At 44.7% G+C, this 23,772-nt stretch overlaps 1 protein-coding gene across 1 annotated transcript in view; it reads right to left on the reverse strand.

Moving 5' to 3' along the window:
* Window positions 1-13,819: 13,819 nt before the first annotated feature.
* LOC144688266 (protein YIPF5-like) overlaps window positions 13,820-23,772 on the reverse strand; it is an 81,446-nt gene continuing 71,493 nt past the window's right edge. Inside the window, exon 6 of the mRNA XM_078554735.1 lies at window positions 13,820-14,093. Within this exon, the coding sequence (XP_078410861.1) occupies window positions 13,931-14,093 (163 nt within the window). The 3' untranslated portion in view covers window positions 13,820-13,930. The remainder of the gene's footprint in view (window positions 14,094-23,772) is intronic.

Genomic DNA, 23,772 nt, shown 5'->3' on the forward strand with positions numbered 1-23,772 from the left:
TACTAATAAGAGACGTCTCCGCACCCATCTAACTCTTATCAGGCCGAATTTAATGGGGAGGGTGGAGAGAAGTCAAGAGGCCCAGAATGCTGGACATGATGGCCATAATCATGAAAGAAATTTCACAGTGGGAGACACAGTTCTCGTGAAGAACTTTGGAGATGGGCCCAATTGGCTATTCGGTGAAGTGAGTGCCGTGACAGGACCTCTCTCCTATAATGTATCGGAATAGTTAGATGGCACGTGAATCATCTCTGGAGAAGAGAGACAGTCCTACAAGAAGGAATGCCATCATCATTTGCGTTTGAGTCTGTACCGCATGTGGAAGAAATGCCACACGATTTGGAAGTACCGATGGGGCCTCTTGGACCTGAGAAAGCCAAAGACACAAACTTGCCCACTTCCACCGAAGAGCCTGGTGGACAGTTGACCCCTGAGAAGGGGCCTCGGAAAAACCAGCCGAGGCTGTTGAGCTACGACGCTCGACACGTCCGAGGAATCCTCCTGAGAGACTTAACTTGTAAATAATTATTCATGTAAATAATATTGGATGTTGTGATGCTTGTCAATTGTACTTTCAGGGAGGGATGTGGTAAAATGGAGTGCTATGTACCTTTAAGAGAATATAGTTAGTTAACCATGTGACTGTATTGACCAATTGCTACACAGCTTGGGTAACTATAAGTCTAGAGCTGGAGGTGATTGAAGAAGCACACATGGTGTTAGTGCTCTGTTCTTAGTTTCAATAAACCACCAGTGTTTGTTCAGTTAATCAGTCTCTTTGCCTATATTGTTTCAAGCACCAACTAATGTATTAGTATCAAAGGTTGCGGCTACCGTTCACCGGACAAAGCAAACCTGATAACCAAAAACATAAAAAAAGGTATTCAGCAGCTAAACTTGTGTGCTTTCAACTCAAACCCTATCTCTACACTACAGACTCTAACTATAGACTACTGAGTACAGAGGTAGCCCGTACTACTCTGCTATTGGATACTAAGATAATGTGATCTTCCATTACAACATTCTTCTTAAAGGTATATTACACATCAGATTACCACACACTTGATGCAACAAGTTGAGGCTCTTGAAACTGTTCCAACATGCCCAGGAAACTCAACATCTGCTGGTAGACTTTGCATCAGGGGTAATTTCTCCTGCAAGCTATTGCCCTCTCTGATGTCCAGATGCATCTGACCAAATTTAGAGTTGTCAGTGAACAGTCTGAACATCTGGCAGTTGCTGCTGCTGCTGCTGCTGTTTCTGGTCACATTGCTAAGACAGCCAAAGTGGCACCCATGCTGCTGTGATTCAGAAAAACTCAAGTGTAGAATGTAAACTCTCAACAAAAGTACTGGGAACAAACCCTTTCCCAAGGGTAGACAAGAAAGCAGCTGTGAGGACTGAGTATTGCAGTGTTTTCAGGAATTTTAATCAGCCCCCTCAATCTCCTTTGTGTTTTCACCTTGCTTTCATTGGCAAGTGTTATGAAGTTAGCAGATGTTCCACTAAATTTGAAAATCAGTTGAAATATTGCTCCAATTGAGCAATTAGCAAATAGGCAGTCCGCCTCTCCTGAAGGGAACCCTAATATGGAAGTAGACGAGTTGGTGCTGGCTACCATATGCTCACATATTTCCTGTTTTTCATCCCCCACCCCCACCCCCACCCAATCCCACATGCTCCTTGTGGTTAAAATTCTCCTTTGGCATAGCAGATCTGCTGTACCCCTCTGATGTGCCACTGATTTTTCCAAGTCAGCGCATACATTGTTTTAATATCCATTTTATATATTCAATGGTATTTTAATGTATGTTTAAAACTTCTTTTCTATTCCATGGCTATGAAGCCAGGCAGCTTCAGAGGCAGTATTAGCCTATTTTTTAAATGGCTGCAGTATAGGCTCCACACAGATCAGGTTTTGAGCAAGTGTGAGAAGGCAGTTTGAGTTGTTCTTATCCGATCCTACTTTTGTTCCACTGTTCTTGGCACTGAAATTGATAGCACTGACAACTCTAAATTTGGTCAAGTTATTCATCGTCATCTGTTGTGGTTAAGCTTCCTCCCATTAGTGGATATGAGATATCACTTTACAAACATAGTAAATGGCCACCTTTAGCTCGTAGATGGATTTTTATTCCCTAGAGCGGACTAGTTCATTTGTAAATTTACAAATGTCCAATGCACAATAACAATATAAAGCGAATAATTCCTGGCAATACTGGCTTGCATTTTGCACTTTATGGCAAAAGTAAAACCTTGAGTGAAAATGCAAGGCATGTGCTTTGTGTTCAGTCTGGAACCAAAAATAGGACTGTCCTGTATCCCTGCCACCGCCCCTCCCCCTGACCCCAATCCCAACCACCACACACCTTCCACCATTATATTGCATCCCTATTTCAACCAATTACGGCGCAGATTCAGGATTTTGACCACATTGGGCCTGAATTTTTCGGTTGTCAGGCGCACACGGTCGGCGGGCCCGGGAGTGGTGAGGAAACGGACCCTTGATCGCAATCAGCCCCTGACCATGATTTCACGCTGACTGACCAATTAACGGCCAGCCAGCATGAAAAGCATGCTGGAAAGCTCAGCGCTGCCAGGGTAGGGGTGGGAAGAGGGCAGGCGACGACGTCAGCGCGGGCACAGGTGAGCGCTGCGAGAGAGCTTCCTGAAGGCCGACAGCTGCTTCAGGGAGCTGTAGACCTGCAAATAATGAAATAAAGCTGTAAAAAGCTGCAACAAAATGTCCATGCATCACAATTGAGCACCTGAAAGCATACCTCATAAAAATGCTATCCACAGATATTTATTTTTATTTTATTTCTTAACGAAATTTCATCCCACACTTGAATGAGGTTTGATGAAAAATGTAAAGACCGCCTGACTGATTCGCCCGTCCGCCAACCATAAGGTTGGACAAGCCACAAAATATCACAGACAATTGTGCTGTTAATGGACTTAATTGCCCGCTTAATTGTCAGCGGGTGCGCTTCCGACTTTTGCGCGCGCCCGCCAAGCGAAATATCATGTGAGTGCGTGGTGACTTCCAGACCCTCGCCCGACGTCATCTCACGCAATTTTACGCCAGATTGGGTCAGGCGTGCATCCGCCCACGGGATGTAAAATTCTGCCCTTGGAGTTAGGTCCAAAGGAAAATCAGCAACTGTATGAAAATAGCTCAGATATGGTAAATCTGGAACATCACTTCACTATATATGAAAACAGAAGAACAAAGGGGAAAAGGAGAAAACTGGTAAAAAATAAAAAAAGGACAGATGCCAAGAAGAATATTATTTCACAAAGGGCTGTCAACACTCAGTCAATTATTTATGGTACAGTAGCAGAAGGAAAAGTTTTAAATTAATTCAAGATCTGCTACATGACATGAATTATCTGACGATCATTTATGGGTGAATGAACTAAGATGGGCTGAATTGCCTCCTTCATGCACATTTATCATGTAAAATTGTAATGGCCTTTTTCACTGGTATCTGTCTTTTGATTTTATCACGGCCTCCTTTTACCTGTATTTGTTTTATGATCTTGTAATGGCCTCTTTTTATCTGTATCTGTCGACTGACCTTGTCATATGCCCACTTTCATTTTTATCTGCCTTGTGAAACTATAAAAACAAAGAGTGACTGATCTTTAATTTTCAGTTATACTTTAAATGCTTTACATTATTCTTGTTCCAACAATGTTCTGCTATCCCAGCCTCTTCTTTTGAAGGTGTTCACTCTTTTGATCAGTATGGTTTCACAGGTGCCAGTGACCTACCTTGTCCAAGTGGTTGTTATACATGTACCCTGACAGTTTGTCAGCAGACTATTTGACAAAAGGAACATTACAAACATCCAACTTCTATCCTCATTCAGTGTTCAGATTTGTATATTTCTAGCATGAATTGAGGTATAGGAATCAGATGTGAAATAGGTCATTACATGGTCATTCATAATTTCTCGCTAAATGTTTTGATATAAATGGGTAAAGTTTTAACTAAACGTTTAGAAATATTTAAACACAGTTAAATAATTCCTTGTGATTCAGGCTGAAATGTATTGTCCAAATGCAATTTTATTACTCAGACACCAATAGCATAATAACTAATACAGTCTTAGAATAAATTCATACAACTTGGTTTCTTGAAGACCCAAGGTGATCAAACTTGGCCTCTGTAGATATTGAACTTCTGACTGTCCTGTGAGTTCTGACCTTAGAGGGCTGCTCCCTGATATATTTTTCCCTTTGTTTGTGAGTTATTTCACATGATACCCAGATATTGAAGCGAGTTCCTCCTTGTCCAACCTCCAGAACTGAGATGATGGCCATCTTGATGGTTTAACTGTTAAGCAGTTAATATCACAAAAGGTACAAGATGATCTAGACAATCTCAAATAGTTAATTGTTACTGCTTGGATATTTCCATTGTTCTGGCCAATACCAGATACTCGCAACTGATGTGGGATGTAGCCAACATGTCTGCTGTAGTTACTACTCCCATTGTTCTGGCCAATAAGCATGTTGATACAAATTCCAATTCCGGTGATCACATCGAGATATGATTAACTACAGGACTCAGACAAATTCTAACGATAAATATAAAAAAGACTCTCAAAATTTCAATTGCAAGGCGGTGTTCATACAAAACTGATTTCTGTAAGCCCTTGGATAGATTTTCCATTCCTCAACAATGGGAATACTGTAGCAATCACTGTCCCGAGCAGTATCAGCTTGGCTTCATTGTTAGTAACCTTGGTTCTGATTTGGGTTTGAGCCTAAAATGGGATTTTAAGCATAAATCCAGGCAGACACTTCTCTGCAAGGGTAAGGGAGCAAGAAATTATTGCTCTGTGCTTTCATAGGTGATTTCCTTCAGATGAGGTGTCAAAAGTGAGACATGGTCCACATGTTCACATGGTTATCAAAGTCCCACATTACTTAATGGAAAAGCAGAGATCTTTCATAGTGCCCTGACTTAGGGTGACCAGATTTTCAAAATCAAAACCAGAACACATTGAAAAGCCTTGGGAAGGTGAGTCTCTGTGATGATTGACATTTTGGGTGACCAATGGCAGCAGTCTAGGAGAGGAGCAGTTGAAAGTAGGAAGTGATGTGATGACATATGACATCTCCCGGGGGAGAATTTAGACATAGTAAATAGGAGCAAGACTAGGCCATTCGGCCCTTCGAGCCTGCTCCGCCATTCATTATGATCATGGCTGATCATCCAACTCAATAACCTGCTCCCGCTTTCTCCCCATACCCTTTGATCCCTTTCGCCTCAAGAGCTGTATCTAACTCCTTCTTGAAAACATACAATGTTTTGGCCTCAACTACTTTCTGTGGTAGCGAATTCCACAGGCTCACCACTCTCTGGGTGAAGAAATTTCTCCTCATCTCAGTCCTAAATGGCCTACCCCGTATCCTCAGACTGTGACCCCTGGTTCTGGACTCCCCCACCATCAGGAACATCCTTCCTGAATCTATCCTGTCTAGTCCTGTTAGAATTCTATAGGTTTCTATGAGATCCCCCCTCATTCTTCTGAACTCCAGCGAATATAATCCTAACCGACTCAATCTCTCCTCATATGTCAGTCCCGCCATCCCAGGAATCAGTCAGGTAAACCTTCGCTGCAATCCCTCTATAGCAAGAACATCCTTCCTCAGATAAGGAGACCAAAACTGCACGCAATATTCCAGGTGTGGTCTCACCAAGGCCCTGTATAATTGCAGCAAGACATCCCTGCTCCTGTCAAATCTTATCGCTATGAAGGCCAACATACCATTTGCCTTCTTTACTGCCTGAATTTTCTGAATGTCGGGCAGGCCGGCCGCCCACGATCAGCTCCACGCCGACATTTTACATGGGCAGGCCAATTAAGGTCCACCCAGCGTGATGCACGGCCAGTAGCAGCGCTCAGCGCTACCTGTGCTGGTGGGGGGAAGAGGGAGAGCCGGGGCCCTGCGCTATGCGTGAAAGAGCTGCCTCAGGGAGATTAAGTACATATTGAAATTTTCTAATAAAGATAAAAATTATTTACACATATCCCCTCATGTGACAATGTCACATGAGCTAGGACATGCTTGTCAATTTAGCAGAATTTATTTATTGATATTATTAGACCTTCAGGAAACCTCATCCCGCCCATGGATGAGGTTTCCTGGAAAACACAAAGGCTGCTTGGGCTCTTCGCCTGCCTGTCAACCTTAAGGTAACTACGCTAATTGGTTTTTTAATGGCCTTAATAGGCTGCTGACAGTTTGGCTGACCCGCAGCTGCTTCCGGCGCACGCCCACTGAATGTAATATCTAAATGACGTGGGCTGATGTCAGGATGCAGGCCCGACATCCCAGCATGCCAACATCAAAATTCTGGCCCCGGTATATGTTCAACCAGAGTTGGCAACACTCTTAAGGCACCCAATTATTGAAGACAGTTAACAGAGAAAAATTATGTGGTGCACATGATAAGTAAAACTGGGAGCCTTTAAACTATTATTTCAAACTGAAGATTCGATAGACTTTAGAACAAATTTCAACTCAATGAAAACCCAAGGGTCCAGCTTGCATGGGCTGCTTTCAATAAAAAGCCTGTGCGGGAATCCCACCTCGGTCAGCCTTTACCTTTTGGTGAAATCCAATGATATCCCTCATTATCATTGCTGCAGCCAACGCTTAAATCAGTAGGTATTGGCAGTAATAACAAGCTGGCCTCATACACAGGACATACACAGCACAGAACATCCTGTGGAACAACTCACCTAGCCAGCGGTGAATGAAATACTGAAAGACAAGAAATGGCTGACGCAAGACTGTGGCAACCACTGAGCACCTAGGCAGAGCCTGGATCCCTGTTTATCGCCTCTGACTCACTCAATCCATCAGTCAATACTGTTATGATCCCAGGTGATGTTACTACTGGAAAGCCAGATCCCAGAGTGAAACCCGGCTTGATAGATCCTAACTTTTTTTTGTTTAGGAACGTGGACAGTGGCTACTGACCAGAGTCACAGGAATCTAATGAACTTTTAACAAAAGAATAAAACATTTATAAACAGGAAAAGATTAACTATATTACAATACCCCTTCACCCACAACTATACCTTGACAGAAATATACAGATTCGCAAGCATAACACAAGTTACAAAAGCTATCTTATACTCTATCGTTCACAGAAAGTACACAGTCCATGTAAATCAATAGGCAACCTGTGGTCAGGCTCATCACACTCTGGAACCAAGTGACAGGTGCCACCTCAAACAGATGCTATGGATCTCTCCTCAGACGCTGGTCACACCATGAGCCAACCAGTCTCATTGAACTCTGTCTTTCACCCGAGGGTTTCCAATCTCCACTCTTGAAGAACTGACTTTGGAATCTTCTCCTGAACCTTTCTCTCAGACACCTTCCACAAGGGTCCACCTCTAGGATTTCGAACTTTCCTTCTGATGTCCCTCTCCCCTGGATCACCACGTGCATTCAAGCTTCATTCTATGCACTCTCTCTCAAATGCTCAGTCATGCCAACAGAACACTACTGCTTCACATGCCCATAATAAAGAGTTACAGACCTTCAGCTATCTCCTTGGATCTTTTGGCTTCTCGTAAGCCTATATTGCTTTAAATCTGCATCCTGCAGCTTCTCCCTTTAAGCTTAGAGCCTTTCTCTGCTCCTCACACTTAACTTCCCTTAACAAGACATTTTCCAGCTTCCTGTTCATTCCCTTTGACTAGAAGGTCTTCTCGGAACCCCTCTTCTGTCCTTTAGGGAAACCTGCTTCCTGCAGCTCCCTCCTTTTCCTGGCAGCTGGTTTAAGCTTTAGCTTGGGACTTGCTATCTGTCTGGCCTCCTGTGCTGCTTCTGCTGGCAATTGTTTGTGTGTGTGTGTATGTATGTGTGTGTGTGCGCATGTGTGTAGGTGTCCTCTCTCTCGGGACCCTACTGCTAGGCAACAGCACTGTTTTTTTCTACCTTGTATTTGTTTTAACTCCCTTTCAAGAGTTGTAAACTTCATTAAAATGCAGCCATCTTTTAAATAAAACTGAAACTCAAATTCCCCTTTTCTTAATACATATTGAAGAAATACATATTAAACTTCATTCCTAACACCCACAAACACAAATATAACTTATTTAAACTCTCTGGTTCCTAACAGTATTCACCCACTTCCCAATGCCATAGACTCGCAGGAAGCCCAAGGCCCTCAGTGATAATCCATTTAAACCCAGCAACAGTAAAATATGATTCAAAGCACAGGGCAACCTCCTACTTTTCCCCTTCCATTTTCTCATAGCATGCCTTTATAACTATCCGTGAGCCCATCATTCCCTCTGATTGGATGAAGCCCCCTCACATGACCTACCAGCCAAATTTTTTTTTACGGGCCCACTAACTGGTCGATTTCTGAATGTCAGTCCAGCCCTTTTAAGGATTTACAATTTATAAGGAATCTGTTCTTATGTTTGACTGTCCTGGGTATGCTACCGATGGATATGAAATGGAATGTGTGGGGTGGGTTAAAGGGGAAGGGACTGAAAACTCAGACATTTGAACAATCTGGAGAAAACCATTGGAACAACGGGGCGTTCAGTGAAAACTAGGATTGTCCTGGATAAACTGGGACATCTGGCCACCTTAACTTGACTAACATTCCTCCCTCAGCCACATTCCCAAAAGCAGAATATCTGATCACTCATTCATTTGCTGTTTGTGAGAGCTTGCTGTCAGCAACTTGGCCTCCATACTAGCAGGCATGATAAGTGTAATTGTGCTTCAAAGTAATCCATTGTTTGTAAAACACTTTTTGCTCTACATTTTGGCCAGCTTATATCTCTTTCCCATAGAAACAGTGACAAACATGTTGCCCCCTGCAAATAATGCATTTGTGACTCCCCTGATATAAACAATTACTTTTACATTTTTTTTACTCTCTTCAGGGACAGGAAAAACAACTATGGTCATCCTGTCCAGAAAATGCCATCTAAAGTGTTATTTTATCAGATTAGCCTCCGGTAGAAATGTTGAGGGACTCTGGTTCTGTCTGTTTCCTGCTATGTGTAGTGAATGGATCTAGTACTCAGCAGGTGCCACACTGTACTTTCCTGGAATAGCATTAAGGTTCTAACCAAATTAAAAGACCCAAATTGTTAAGGCATAATGAGGACCCCGCCTTTTTGTCAAAGTCGAGGCTCACTTGAAAACCAGTGTGCAGGCCTCAGGCCGTCAATAAGTGAGGAAGGATGGGAAATCAGGCCTCAGGCTGGAGGGAGGTAAGAATGGTCAAGATTGGACAGTTCTTAGCCATCTTTGGGGGACTGGTATCTGATGGGGCCTATGGAGTAAGAGTAGGAAGCAATCTGTGATCTTTAAATGCAAGGCCTTCCTGCCATGTTGTGCTTTGCGAATTCAGTGTGTGACAAGTGAAATGCCCAGGGGGATTGATAAGCAAGAACTGGTCCTGCAAGAAGTGCAGGACCCAAACTTAAATAAAACATTTTCTTATTTAACTGTTGCCCCTTATGAATTTTCTCAGGGTTTGCTACCATAAATTCTCTTGTAAGTGATGGAATGATTTAATTGGTTAAAACCTGTGTTACAGTTAATAATATGGAATTGTTATTCTCAGGTACCTCCAATTGACTCAGCATCCACAGCCTTTTGAAGAGTTTCCCAGTTTCCATTAACTTTTATATGGAAAAAGGGCTTCCTGATTTCACCCCTCGTAAGTTTCATCCCTGAACCAATTGAGGAAAATGTTTCTCATTTGAAGTGCAGAATTTCTGGAGTGCAGAGATGAGAACAAATGCCAGAAGCCTGTTTTAATTTTAGCCTTAAGTCTAAAAAAAATCAATTTTCAGTTCTAAGAACATAAAAATTACTAGGTCAGGCAGCATCTGTTGAGACAGAAAAAGTTAACGGGTAGAATTAAATGCTCCTGATCACTGTCCACCCTTCAGACCGACCCTCCTCCCACCCCTCACCAGGGCCTGCAAGACTGGCCCTGCTGAGCCCCTGCTGGGCTCCAGCAACAATTCTCCTCCTAGGACTGACTGCAGACTCAGAAAGAAATAAACATTAAAAACTGGGAAATAAGAATACTGATCCAAACTGGTCTTGTAACCTTAAAATGGAACACCAATAAAAACTGGGAAATAAGAGTACTGGTCCAAACTGTTTTTCCCTTGTGGGGTACCAGCTGTGGTCACCGTTCCCAATGGCACTACTACCGATGAGTGGCCGGCCTTCAACTAGCTGATAGCCCTCAAAGGCAGGACATCTACCCTGCAGAACCCAGGAACCCTTGGACGGCAGGCCATAGACTGCCTGATTGGGATTTAATCCCATCAGTGCTACTGAAAATGGTCACAGTAGGGTTGCGACCAGTTCTCCAACCGATTGATGGGTCCACCGCCAAGACCATTAAATTCCAGCTTTTCTGGTCTGATGGAAAGCATCCTAGAGCAACAGGCCATAGATGGTAGTGACTTCTTCCTATCTATAAAACTAACAATGACCCAACTGTTAGTTTAACCTGATTCACAGAACTTTTACCTCTGTCTCAGAATATTGTAGATGCAAGGCCCACAAAATAACCCATAATCTAATTTGACACAAAACAGGATCTGTCAGAACTTCCACGAAAGCTTCCATATTTGGTCCTGACTGCTGAGTCCAAAGAAGTGACCACAAACTCCGTAGTAGACTTCAGACTGCTGATGCTGCTGAGCAGAAAACCGCACATAATGGAATTAACTCGACTGTGATCTCAGGCATGTTATGGTAACTCCAAGGCAAATGGTACAATACCTTCAGCAACCGTTGGTGCATATCAAGAGAGCATCCTTAGTAGGCCAGAACTTTGAGGTTTCCATCACATTTCTGATTAAGTTATAATGTCACAACTGAAAAACATCCATGGATATGGAGGGCCATAAACTTTTTGTGCAACTTGGAAGCTAACATCCGTTCCATTCTATTTACTGTGATCAATGTGACATCCAATACAATTTATCAGGAAAAAATTGCTGTCAAATAAAGGCAAGGCTATTAGTGCTCACTGACATTTATGAGTAAAAGGTACAGCAACTTCAAGCGAGAAGCAGATGCTTGGCTAAGTATGAATATCCAAATTTGCTGTCTGAGAAGCACCATTCTGCCATTATTTTCGGGAAAGTGACATTTCACCCTTCGCTTTCCCATATTCCAAGGAACTTATTATATTTGTGCATTAATTTCCTGATAAATTCACCACAGTAATTTAAGTCTTGTCATCACAACTTATGTAACAATGTGATAAGTATTCTTGATTGCCAATCAACCTCTCATTCCTTTATCATTAACCCAAGTTCATTCCTTTAGGTTTTGGATTTTTCAGGAGGTTTTAGGAATCTAAAATGTTACTTTTTTTTCTTACTTTTCCTTTCTCTTTTCGCCCAAACTTTTTTTCTCTCACCATACCTGATTTCACATTGATTTTTTAAAAATTCTTTCATGGGGTGCGGGTCGCTGGCAAGGCAAGTATTTTTTCTCACTCCTAAATGCCCTTGAGCCGAGTGGTTTGCTCGGCTATTTCAGAGGGCTGTTAAAAGTCAACCACATTGCTCTGGGTCCGCAGTCACATGTAGGCCAGACCAGGTAAGGACACCAGGTTTCCTCCCCGTAGGGACATTAGTAAACCAGGTGGGTTTTTATGATAATCGATGATACTTTCATGGTCCCCATCACTGAGACTAGCTTTATATTGAATATTTTTAAGGCAGAGTTAGATAGATTCTTGTTAGGTAAGGGAATCAAGTGTTATCGGGGTTAGATGGGAATCAAAACACAAGAAGATCAGCCATGATCTTATTGAATGGCTGAGCAGGCACGAGGAGCTCCTGTTCCTTATATTCCAGATTTATTCACTGAACTCAAATTCCACCTGCTGCCACGATGGGATTTTAACCCATGTCCCCTGAGCATTAGTCTGGATTATAAATTCAGCAACATTACCACTACGCCACCATCTCCCTTTAATTCACTTGCTTTCTCAGTCTTTCCTATGTTTATTCCCCTAACCTTAAATCTCATTGTTTAAGGAGGTATCCCTGTAGATTTGCCCCGTTCATTCAGCTCCTAGATGCTCTGCTTCCTTGCTACACCATTATCAGCTAACACTTCCAGCAACTCAATTAGCAAAAAAATTTTGAGCTAAAGATTTCAGGGAAAGTTTAACTAACAGCTGATGCTGCCTGATACAGCAAAATCTGGCTCATTATCATCTATTGTATTATGACAACTGAAGGGTTCTCAAAATTCCCACATTTTTCATATCATCAACAAGGATATGACTTTTGGACTTTTAAACTGCTGAGTTAAGTGTAAAACCCTGCAGACAGGAGGTTGGGTCCATGAAGGCCTGGGGCTGCACATGCCTGGGCTTATTGAGTACAGTGTGGATTGTTTTACCTGAAACCAGACAATGAGAGGAGACAGAATATGCATTCTTCCCTTTAATACAATCAACCCAGAGAATGACTTCACCTCACACGAAACTGAAGCCCATCAAAATCTTGCATAAATAATCGCTCACAATCAATTCAATTATGCGAACCCATCAATACTCCACACATACAATGGCTTTCAGTTCAAAGTTAGTTTACTAGGCAGGAAGACAATGATAAACATCATGCGAGCCCATTAAAAACAACGAGACATACAATCATCTAAGGAAGCCCACCAAAGTCAAACAAAGAACTAACCTTGATTTGGATTCTGATAAGAAATTCGAAAGACAGTATAACTGGCCAGTCTGTTACGAGGGAGAGAGAGAGAGAAACCAGCTAGCAGAAGGGTGAGCAGTTTGGAAAGCTGACACAGGGCAGTGAGCAGTTGGGAGCAGTTGAAACAGAGTTTAAGCAAGAAGATCTGGGGGTGGCAGGCTCAACCGAAGACAACAAGGCCACAACCGCAGCCCTCCACGAAGATCGACCACCCACAACCGCGTGCTCCACTCAACTGAAGAACCTTCGCAGATTCCACAGACCAGGACCACGTGGGGATGGCAGGCCCCAGAGGACACAAAGAGCATACCCCAAAAATGCAACCGGCTTACCTGGCTGGATTTTGAACTGTCAAGGAACCCTGGTTGGTGAGCATGATCCCTGACCTCTCCTAGTTCAATTTAGTTAGGTTTTGGGGGTGGGACAAGGGTAAGGGGATTAGTAGCGTAATTTTCCCTCGTTATGCTGTGTGTTCCCCATTCTTAACTAAGTGTACTTTGTAGGTCTGCATCGTCTCAGTGTAATCCTAATGTTATAAGTTCATTTGTGACTTCAATAAACTCAGTTTTTCTTGCACCAAAACCAGTTGTCTGCTGCACTTTGTCACAACCCCCCAAATAAGTCCAAGGTCTAGAACCCAGGGAGTGGGAGCAATTCAAACCACTCAGAAGTCAGAGGTGAAACTAACACACACAACCACCCCCTACACAATTAACTATGCAATGTATAAACTGTCATGTTGTCTCTTTGTGGTCATATGTCTTCAAGGTGTTATATCTTGTGATGGGAGCTCAGAACTGAATGAATCCTCTGTGACTGGCTCCTTTGCTGGCAAACTGTGTTGTTTTAACTCATTAAATTGCAGTAAGTCTCCAATGCACAATTTAGTAAGGGGAGCAAGCTGATCTGTGCCTAAATTCCCTGGGCTTAGGTAAGTAAAATGTGACCCTATGGAAAGGAAATATACACTCCATAATGAAGCTCTATTAATACAGATTTCTCAGTAACATGTGGAAAAACTTGGCTAGCCCAAAAGCAATATGGTGTGCACAGACTTTAAAGGTAACTATGTTTTTATTATTATTGAATCTCAAAATTGCATTAAGGAAAACATAATGTACATTTAAAACAAAACTGAAACTACATTTAGCATTGAAATCACAAACTTAGAAAACTGTCAGAAGTGCAAAGATCCCATACAGTATGGCACAAGGGTAGGCGACAAGAAGCTGTTGTCCTTCCATTGCCAATGTAGAGATAAACATTTTTGAGGCTGATAGACTGCACCATCCAATGACAATCAAAGCGAGCGGGATTCCAATCACTCCCCTGTGATTAACAAGACAGAGCACGTTATCATGTCAGACCTAATCAGCCTCACAATGCCAAATCCAAATATTAAATAAATCTTCTGCTATTTGCATAATTTCTTTCAAGTTTGGCTGCATTTCAGTTTAAGAAAACAATAAAGATTAGTATACTGAAGTGTAATCAATATGGGGAAAATGATGAGGATGGTGAGTTTTGATTTCTTCACTTTAGCCAATGCAGCCGCTGCAGGAATCAAATGCAGAAATCAGAAAATAGGTTAATTCAAAATAGGAGTAGGTTTTGTGAGTAAAATGTAATAATTAGTTTCTTTCTTAAAACTAGAGCCTGGAAATTATAGAGGAAGATGTTATCCTATGAATATCTAACACAATTGCACTGAGGCAATAACCTGCTCATTTTAAATGTGTTAACAATTCCATTAAAATAGTTAATAGAGCAATTTGATATTAGCAATCATACAGTAACACAGCCTGCAGTGATTTCCAGGCTGATGAATTATTCAACCATTGGTTTCACCCTTTTTGCAGGCAACTTTTTTTCTTTATTCATTCATGAATGTGGGTGTCGCTGGCAAGGCCAGCATTTGTTGCCCATCCCTAATTGCCCTTGAACTAAATGGCTTGCTAGGTCACTTTAGAGGGCAGTTAAGAGTCAGTCACATTGCTGTGCTGTGGGTCTGGAGTCACATGTAGGCCAGACCAAGTAAGGACAGCAGATTTCCTTCCCTGAAGGACATTAGTGAACCAGATGGGTTTTTGTGGTGATTGATGATTGCTTCATGATCACCATCACTGAGGATAACTTTATATTCTAGATTTATTAATTGAATTCCAATTTTACCAGATGCCATTTGAATCCATGTCCCCAGAACATTAGCCTCAGCCTCTAGATTGCTCATCGAGTGACATTACCACTATGCCACCATCTCCCCAACAACTCACACAAAATGCAGTTAGTTATTTCTGTTACAAAACTTAATGTTATTTTAGACTGTGAACTTCTCTCTGTTCCTAGTCATTTCCCCTGAAGACTGCATTGCCACCCACCACTGCTCCATCACTGAAATGATGCTGGCTACAAAATTCAACTCCTTAGTGTGTGGTTTTGTAGCACTTGTTTGGCTTCAAAATGGCATCTGGTGCAAGCACGTACATCTCATGCTGTAACAGATGATATCTGAAACATCTCCCAGTTTGCCATTCGTTCTTTCACAAAGGAGGTCACTATAAGGCTCTGCATTCATACATTTCATTTTCTTCTGCCACAAACCACATGGAATGAATATGCTGCTTCATGAAGATTTCAGGTTTTCTTACGGTGCAGGGTGCCATTGCTAACCATTGTCAGCTTTGAGATATGCCATAACCGAAAAGGATTTCAATCCCTCGATTTTCAGCTGGTCTGTGACCATAGGCAGAAAGAGAGTATCTTGCAGGTCAATGTCCAGTATCCTGGCAACAGTAATGATGCCTTCATCCTGTCTGCTACCCTGACAAACCAGAGGGTGGCTATTGGGTGGCAAAGAACTATCCACTGACAACATGGTTCATGACTTCAGGGCACAAGCAACTTGCATGTGGGTTGTTTGCACACAAGAAAAGCCATACTGCCACATGAATTGTTTTAAAGCAGACCATTGGTGTGCTGAAATAATGCTTCTGCTGCCTAGAACACTCCAGAAGAGTCCTGTAGTATGTGGCAGATTGGCTGTTAAGGGTTGCGCTACATACTATACAATCTGACCATCACGAGGGAACAGCCCTTACCACTAGCTATACGGTAACCAGCTGAGGAGGAGGATGAAGAGGAAGAGGAGGAGAAAGAGGAGGCAATCAGCACATCGCCTTTCTGCTGGGCTGTCTGTGAATGACTCATTGAACAGCAATATCAGTAAACATAAGCTCAATTACCCATTCACCCATTCACCAACAATCCCATTCCTTCCCTTCCGTTTTGTTCATTTGGGGAACAATATAAAACAAAAGCCAGCACAAAATACACATTCCAATCCAATTTATACATCCAGCCATGACCTATTTTATACAAATGTCTAATCACCCTTGTGCATTCCCTTAGTCTTCCACGTGCCTTTGCCTAGCCTGGTGCTCCTACACAAAGCTACTCCAGTTGCTGGAAAGCTGTGAACTTACAGTGGGGAGGGTATGCAGCTGACTTTGCAGTGTGATGTTGAGCAGCTCTCAGGCTATACCACCCCCACATGGGCAGCAGCAGTTTGGGCTGCCTGGCTGACAGGCAACAGCAGCAAGGGTGGAGTAGCAGGGGTCGGAACATGAATGCTTGTCAGCTTGATAGAGGACAGCAGGTTTGTGCTTCAAGGAGTCCACTGTCACTCTACTGGAGCAGCATCTCAGCCACCTTAGTAATCCGTTGGAGGGTAGGTTGCTGGACTGCTGTGACACTCTTCACGCCCCTATGAGCACAGGTATCGACAGCCATGACAGCAGCAGCCTAAGCCTGCATGGTAGCAATTTGATCTGTCTCAGTCTGAGCTTCCAAGGCAGCATCGAAATATTGGATGGCTGTTGCTTTTGCAGTAAAGGAAGCTGAGCCATCAGCCATCACACACAGCGTTATAGTTCGATCCTTAAGCATGCTATTGTAATTGGCCACCACTTACACACTGGGAGGGATGAGTTTCAAGCTCTGTGCAAAGCCCAGTAACAAATTTAGAGCCAGACAGTTCCATGTTCCTTCACATTGCACGGAGGCTTTCTAACAGGCCTGCCAATGCACTAAGCATTTCATGTGTATGCCCATCGGCCTTCTTCTGTATTCCAACCCATCAAAGTGTTTATCTGAGTCCAATCTGCAGCAGAACTCATGTGCAACCTTGCCCTCTGGCGAGCTAGTACCTGTGCTACACTTGCATCCTGTCTTGGCTGCAGGTCACTCATGCCCGCTGTCTTACCACACATATATCCCACCTTTACGGGCAGAATTTTGATGCCAGCGTGCAGGGACGGGCCCGACACACTGACGTGTAAAATGACATGTGATGACGTCGGGCGTGCATCCTGACGTCACTGCGCGCCATCGCGATATTTCGGTGGGCGGGCGCTATGAGCTCTGAGGCGCGCCCGCCATTAATTAACGGGCCACTTAAAGCCCTTGAGCCATTAATACACCCCGATTTTTCAGAGCCCGTGTGATTTTCAGAGCGTTGCATGGGTGCAAAGGACAGGCGGGTAGGCCACATTTTTAAAAACCTCATCCATGGCCGGGATTAGAGGGATGAGTGGGCTCGCCAATGCTAGTTGTTAATCATTTACTTTAGAAACTTACTGCTACTTGCTTGTGTGAACAAGAGAACTGCAAATCTCTTCAGAGCTGCTTTTTCAGGGATAACAGGTTTCAGGTCAGGACTCTGGAGTAAACATCATTCTTGGGGCCTTGCAGGTTTCAGACAGCCTTCACTTACCCTGGGAATGGGGGTTATGCTCTCCACTGGAGGCACCTACTCTGAGGAGGAAGAGAGGGCCAGAAGAGGAAGGAGGCCAGGAGTCCATATTCAGCCTCCAGGGGAGCCACCTATGGGAGGACAGGCCCAGGCACAAGGGGCATAGGGCCAACAGCGAAGTGCAAGGCAGGAGGGGCCACAGAAGATGTCACTATCCTGCTGCCAGGGTTTACAGGCAGCGATGCAGCTACCTCAATATGTCTGAGGGGCAGTGCCGAAGGAGGCTCCGTCTCTGAAGGGAGACAGTGACCTCCATCTGTCAGATGATAGGACCTGAGATCAGCTCCAACTGTATGGATGGACACCCCATGCCAATGGCGCTGAAGGTCATGGCTGCCCTCAACTTCTATGCCTCCAGCTCTTTGCTGGGGTCGGTGGGTGATCTCTGCGGAGTGTCCCAGTCAGCTGTCCTCACTTGTGTCAAGCTGGTGACAGACACTCTGTTCAGGCTTGCATTGACTTTCATGGATTACTGCTTGGACGATGCCAGCCAGACACAGTGAGCCAGAGGCTTCGCGACCATTGCTGGGCTCCAAGGTGCAATTGATTGCACACATGTGGCCATCAAGGTGCCAGGACTGAGCCGGATGCCAACGTCAACAGGAAGGGCTTCCACTCCATGAACGTGCAGATAGTGTGTGATCACAGGATGCTGATTCTACAAGTCTGTGCAAGGTACTCTGGCAGCTCCCATGACGCGTACATCCTCAGACATTCCCAGGTGCTGAGGCTCTTCAGTGCTCCAGCCCGGCTGGATGGATGGCTGCTGGGTGACAAGGGCTATCCCCTCAGAAAGTGGGTCATGATGCCTCTCCGCCATCCAAGAACAGAAGCTGAGCAGCGGGACAATAGGAGCCACATCTCCACAAGGGCTGTGGCAGAGAGAGCCATCAGTCTTCTCAAGATGCGCTTCCGATGCCTGGACCGTTCAGAGGGCGCACTACAATACCCCCCAGATTGTGTGTCACTGATAGTGGTTGCATGCAGCGCTCTCCACAATTTGGCACTGGAGAGGGGGACGCAGTGGAGGAAGAAGATGTAGACGCAGATGCTCTGGCTGCAGACGATGAGTCCAGTAGTGAGTCCGAGGATGAGCACGCACTGGAGAACGCTGAGAGGATAGACACTGACCCGGATAACCTCCAGGGAGGCAGGGATGCCCAGGAGGCTTTGCCCAATGATCCTTCAGCTAGCCCACCATAGATGGGCTTCTAGCACACGCCAGGGCTGTAGGCTCCATACTCGATACCTGAGAGCAACATCTGCCTGGTTAGGAACATTGACCATGTGCCTTGTCAATAAAGCTCAATGACAAACAAGATACTCAAAACATCATGGGTTCCCGTACGCCCGCAGAAGTAAGGGAACACCCTGAGGCTTGATCAGAACTAAAACATTTAATGATTTCATGCTACAATACAGAAATGAAAGTGCATTAGAAGGTGTTGAATAGCACACTGAATGAGAAGCAACACAAAACCACTAGTGATAAGCCCGTGTTGTGCCTAAGGTGCATTACGCTTACGTTTATAGGTGATATGTCTAGGTGCTCCCCCCTCGCTGGCACTGCCATTGGAGACAGCCTGCTCACTCTGCTGTCCTGTTGGCCTTGATGACCTTGGCGGGCATCCTCTGGCCCGTGGAGCCTGTGATGGCCCTGACTGGGAGAGGGCGGTCAGTGGCACGGCTGGCATCTCCCCAGTCGCCGCAGCCTCATTGGATGCCACGGTCACTGGCAGAGGGGCAGAGGAACTGCTGCCCTGATCCGGAGCGCCCTGAGAGGAGCCCACAGAGACGACAAGCAGCTCGTGCGCCAACGTCAGGTCGCTTTGGACCTCCCTGCTCACCATTGATGGATGGGCACCTTGCTGGGATACTGGATGCCCAATCCATCTCCCACACTGACACTGACCAGCTGAGGTCATTGCCGGTGTGAGGGCGTGCAAGACCAAGTGCATCCCCAGGAAGTCCTGATTGATCTCCTGGAGGAGTCTCTCCATGAGATTCACCACCCTCTCCATGGAGGAGGCATTGCACTCGGCCATGAAGGTCAATGCATTGCTGATGCTCCAAATGGACTCCTCCATCACGGAGACCATGGCACGCATTCCCTCATGTATCTCCGCCAGATCCTCCCGCAGACCCTGCTGGACTTCCAGCATCTGCTGCCTCAGGTACGACTCCAGAGGCCCATCATCAGCCACTGACTGAGCATGTTCCTGGTCCTCTGCAGACCTCCAACTGCCGGCGCCATGGGCACTCTCTGCCTCCACCTGCACCTCAAGCTAGTGTGAAGTGCCCTCACCGCTGTGCCCCGGGACACTAGCCGACGATCTTATCCCTACCGAGGTGCTGATATCTGCGCCGGTGCCTGCCTGGCTGAGATGGTGTGATGCTGGTGCATGTATCTCTTCAGGGCCCTCGGATGTCAGTGGCGGGCCCTCTGCCTCCTCAGTCTGGGCGTGCTCCGGTGAGGCTGAAAGGAAGAACAAGGACATTTGATTAGTTGACGTCATAACACTGTTAATGTGCACGCCTGGCCCCCAGATCAGGATGCGCTCCTCCTTCCATAATCATTGGGAAACCCATGTTGGATGCTGAATTCAATAAACAGTCAACAGTGGAATGGTTGCAATGACAGACATTGTGACCTCAGTGCACGGCCCTCTTACCTCCCATTGGCACCCCAACCTCACTGCTGCTGGTAGACCTGGGCCCTGCTGGTAGACCTCTCCAGTTCGAGAGCCTCCTGCTCGTATCTGGTGAGTATGAGTAATTGGGCCTGGCCTCTGCCAGTCCATATCCATCCAGCGTTATTGTGTGCTGTCTTCTCCTGAAAGGAGAGAGGAGCATTGATTAGTTCACCCTGTACCTGCATTGCCATTGCAGCCCTGTCACCCCCACCTGAGTGAAACCTTGCAGGGCTCATCTGATTTGTGACCCTGGAGCAGCCGCACACTCACGCCAAGCAGCCAGGGCTGACCTCCTTGCCCAGAATCTCCTTAATTAAACTTTTAAAACTTAAAACTTATCTCGCATGCACATAAAAGAGCGCACTCCCGAATCAGGCAACCTCCCCTCCCCCCCATCCCAGCACAGGGAGCGCACAGCGCTTCTGGGTGCACATCACGCTGGGCGGGCCTTAATTGGCCCGCCCATATAAAATGGCAGTGCGGACCCAATCACAGATTCACAGATTGGGTCCACACCCGCCCCCACACAACCCACCCAACAAGGGGAGGGGGGGGAATTTCTATCCCATAAATTTGGTCTTACCAATCCAAGTGCGAGTTCTCATCTGCATTCCTTAGCAATGAAGCATAGAAACTTTTGTCCTTTAGCTGCTCTCCCACCCCCCACCACCCCCAGACCATGGCAAACTAACTGAGTTAAGAGTTTTCATAAGAACATAAGGAATAGGAACGGGAGTGAACCATTTGGCCCCTCGAGCCTGCTCTGCCATTCAATAAGATCATGGTTGATCTTCTTGTGTTTCGATTTCCACATTCCCATCTAACCCCGATAACCTTTGACTCCCTTGTCTAACAAGAATCTATCTACCTCTGCCTTAAACATATTCAATGATCCTGCCTCTGCCACCTTCTGAGGCAGAGAGTTCCAAAGTCACACAGCCCTCTGAGAGAAAAAAATTCTCCTCATCTCTGTCCTAAAAGGGTGACCCCTAATTTTAAAACAGTGCCCCCTAGTTCTGGACTCACCCACAAGAGGAAACATCCTTTCCACATCCACCTTGTCAAAGCTGTTCAGAATCTTGTATACTTCAATCAAATCACTCCTCACTCTTTTAAACTCCAATGGAAACAAGCCCAGTCTGTCCAACCTTTCCTCATAAGACAACCCACTCATTCCAGGTATCAGTCTAGTAAACCTCCTTTGAACCACCTCCAATGCATTTACATCCTTCCTTAAATAAGGAGACCAAAACTGCACACAATATTCGAGGTGCGGTCGCACCAATACCCTGTATAACTGAAGCATAACATCCGTACATTTATGTTCAATCCCTCTCATACTAAAGAATAACATTCCATTAGCCTTCTTAATTACTTGCTGTACCTGCATACCAACTTTTTGTGACTCAAGTACAAGAACACCTAGATCCCTCTGCACCTCAGAATTATGCAGCCGTTCTCCATTTAAGTAATACTCTGCTTTTTTGTTCTTCCTGCCTAAGTGAATAACTTTACATTTTCCCACATTTAACTCCATTTGCCAGATCTTTGCCCACTCATTCAACCTATCTATATCCATCTGCAACCTCCTCATGTCCTCTTCACAACATACTTTCCTACCTACTTTTGTGTTATCTGAAAATTTAGCTACCATGTCTTCAGTCCCCTCATCTAGGTCATTGATGTAAATCATAAAAAGTTGGGGTCCCAGTACAGACCCCTGTGGGACTCCACTCGTCACATCTTGCCAATCAGAAAAAGACCCATTTATGCATACTCTCTGCTTTCTGCCAGCCAGCCAATCTTCTATCCATGCTAATATATTACCCACTACACCATGCGCTATTTTCCATAATCATCTTTGATGTGCCACCTTATCAAATGCCTTCTGGAAATCCAAGTACAGTACATCTACTGTATCCACTGTGCATGTTACTCCTTCAAAAGACTCCAATAAGTTGGTAAAACATGATTTTCTTTTCACAAAATCATGCTGATTCTTCCCTATTGTCTTGAGTGCCACGCTCTAACCTCCTTTATGATCAATTCTAATAATTTCCCCACAACAGATGTCAAGCTAACTAGCCTATAGTTTCCTGTTTTCTGCCTCCCTCCCTTCTTGAATATAGGGGTGATATTTGCTACTTTCCAATCTGATGGAGCCTTTCCAGGATCTAGTGAATTTTGGAAAATTAACATCAGCGCATCGACTACCTCATTAGTCACCTCTTTTAAGACCCTAGGATGTAGTCCATCAGGACCCGGAGACTTGCCAGCCTGCAGCTCCATCAATTTGCTCAATATTCTTTTCCCATTGATTTCAATTTCACCAAGTTCCTTTCTCCCATTCACCTGCCTCCCACCTGTTAGGTAAAGCTGCCTCCAATTATGTGTCACCTTACAAGAGAGAGGGAAGTATATTGGTGAGTTTGGTACAATTGCTTGAATGATAAGGCTGTCATGGTTAAATTGCTGTCAAAATGTGCAAGCTATGAGAAATGGGTTTGAAGCTTGCAGCTGCACTAAGTGTGTGAGTGTGAGGTGGGGCTATGAACATTAGCTCGGAGTTGTGATTGCTAGAGATTGTTGGTATGGGAGTAATGGGAGTGTGGTGCATTGAGCAGCATATGTGGCTAGTGGTACAGTTGGTGGAATATGGCATTTTTAGGTGCAATTACTGAGCTTGACCATTTTTGTGGGGTCATTGAACCATTTATGGCACTGCATGCAGGGCTTCAGAGTTTGATCCCTGGCATTAACCACAATAGCTACCTGATTCCTCTGCCTGCATAAAGTTGGCGTTGAGGGCATCCTGCACCCCACCCAACAATGGATGGATCACATCTTCGCTTCTCCTCATCTCCTGCACCAAGGCATCTTTTGCAGCGGCAGAGAATCTTGGAGCATGCTCTCTCCCCTGTTGCACCATAATTCACTCTTCTTGCTGCCCGGGCTCTCTTTCATAAACAATTTTAGCACCTACACCAGCCAGAATATGTCTTCTCTTTAAAAAGTGCAGGCTGTCTTTAAGTAGTTACTAACCTCGCACAGGGTTTGGCCCCCTCCTAAGATGTGCAGCCCTTCACCAGCACATTTAATGCCGGCTGCACATGGTAATCATGCAACTTAGCAGACACCACAAAGTTGGTATGTTGCACACATAGGAAGCAATGGGCACAGGTTAATCGTGGAATGGCTGCATCTGTTTTCGGGTACTTTCAAATTCCTACTCCCGGCCCCCAGGTAACTTTTATGAAGCACTATCGGTATATGATGTCAGCATGGACTGATTTTAACTGTGTAAATACTTGTGTGAAATTGTTTCACCAGTTGGATAAGAATAATATTTAAGGGGAGTCAAGCCTGTACCAATTTGTGCAAAATTGTGGTGTTCTCACTAGAAATTACAATCACTTAGGAGCCTTGCATTCAGCAGAGGCAGGGTATTTTTATTTTGTCAGTGAAAATTGAATTTGAATCCAGATCCTGTGCTAACCTATTGCAT

Source organism: Cetorhinus maximus, chromosome 1 (genome assembly GCF_964194155.1).
Source record: "Cetorhinus maximus chromosome 1, sCetMax3.hap1.1, whole genome shotgun sequence".
NCBI classification, from domain to species: domain Eukaryota; kingdom Metazoa; phylum Chordata; class Chondrichthyes; order Lamniformes; family Cetorhinidae; genus Cetorhinus; species Cetorhinus maximus.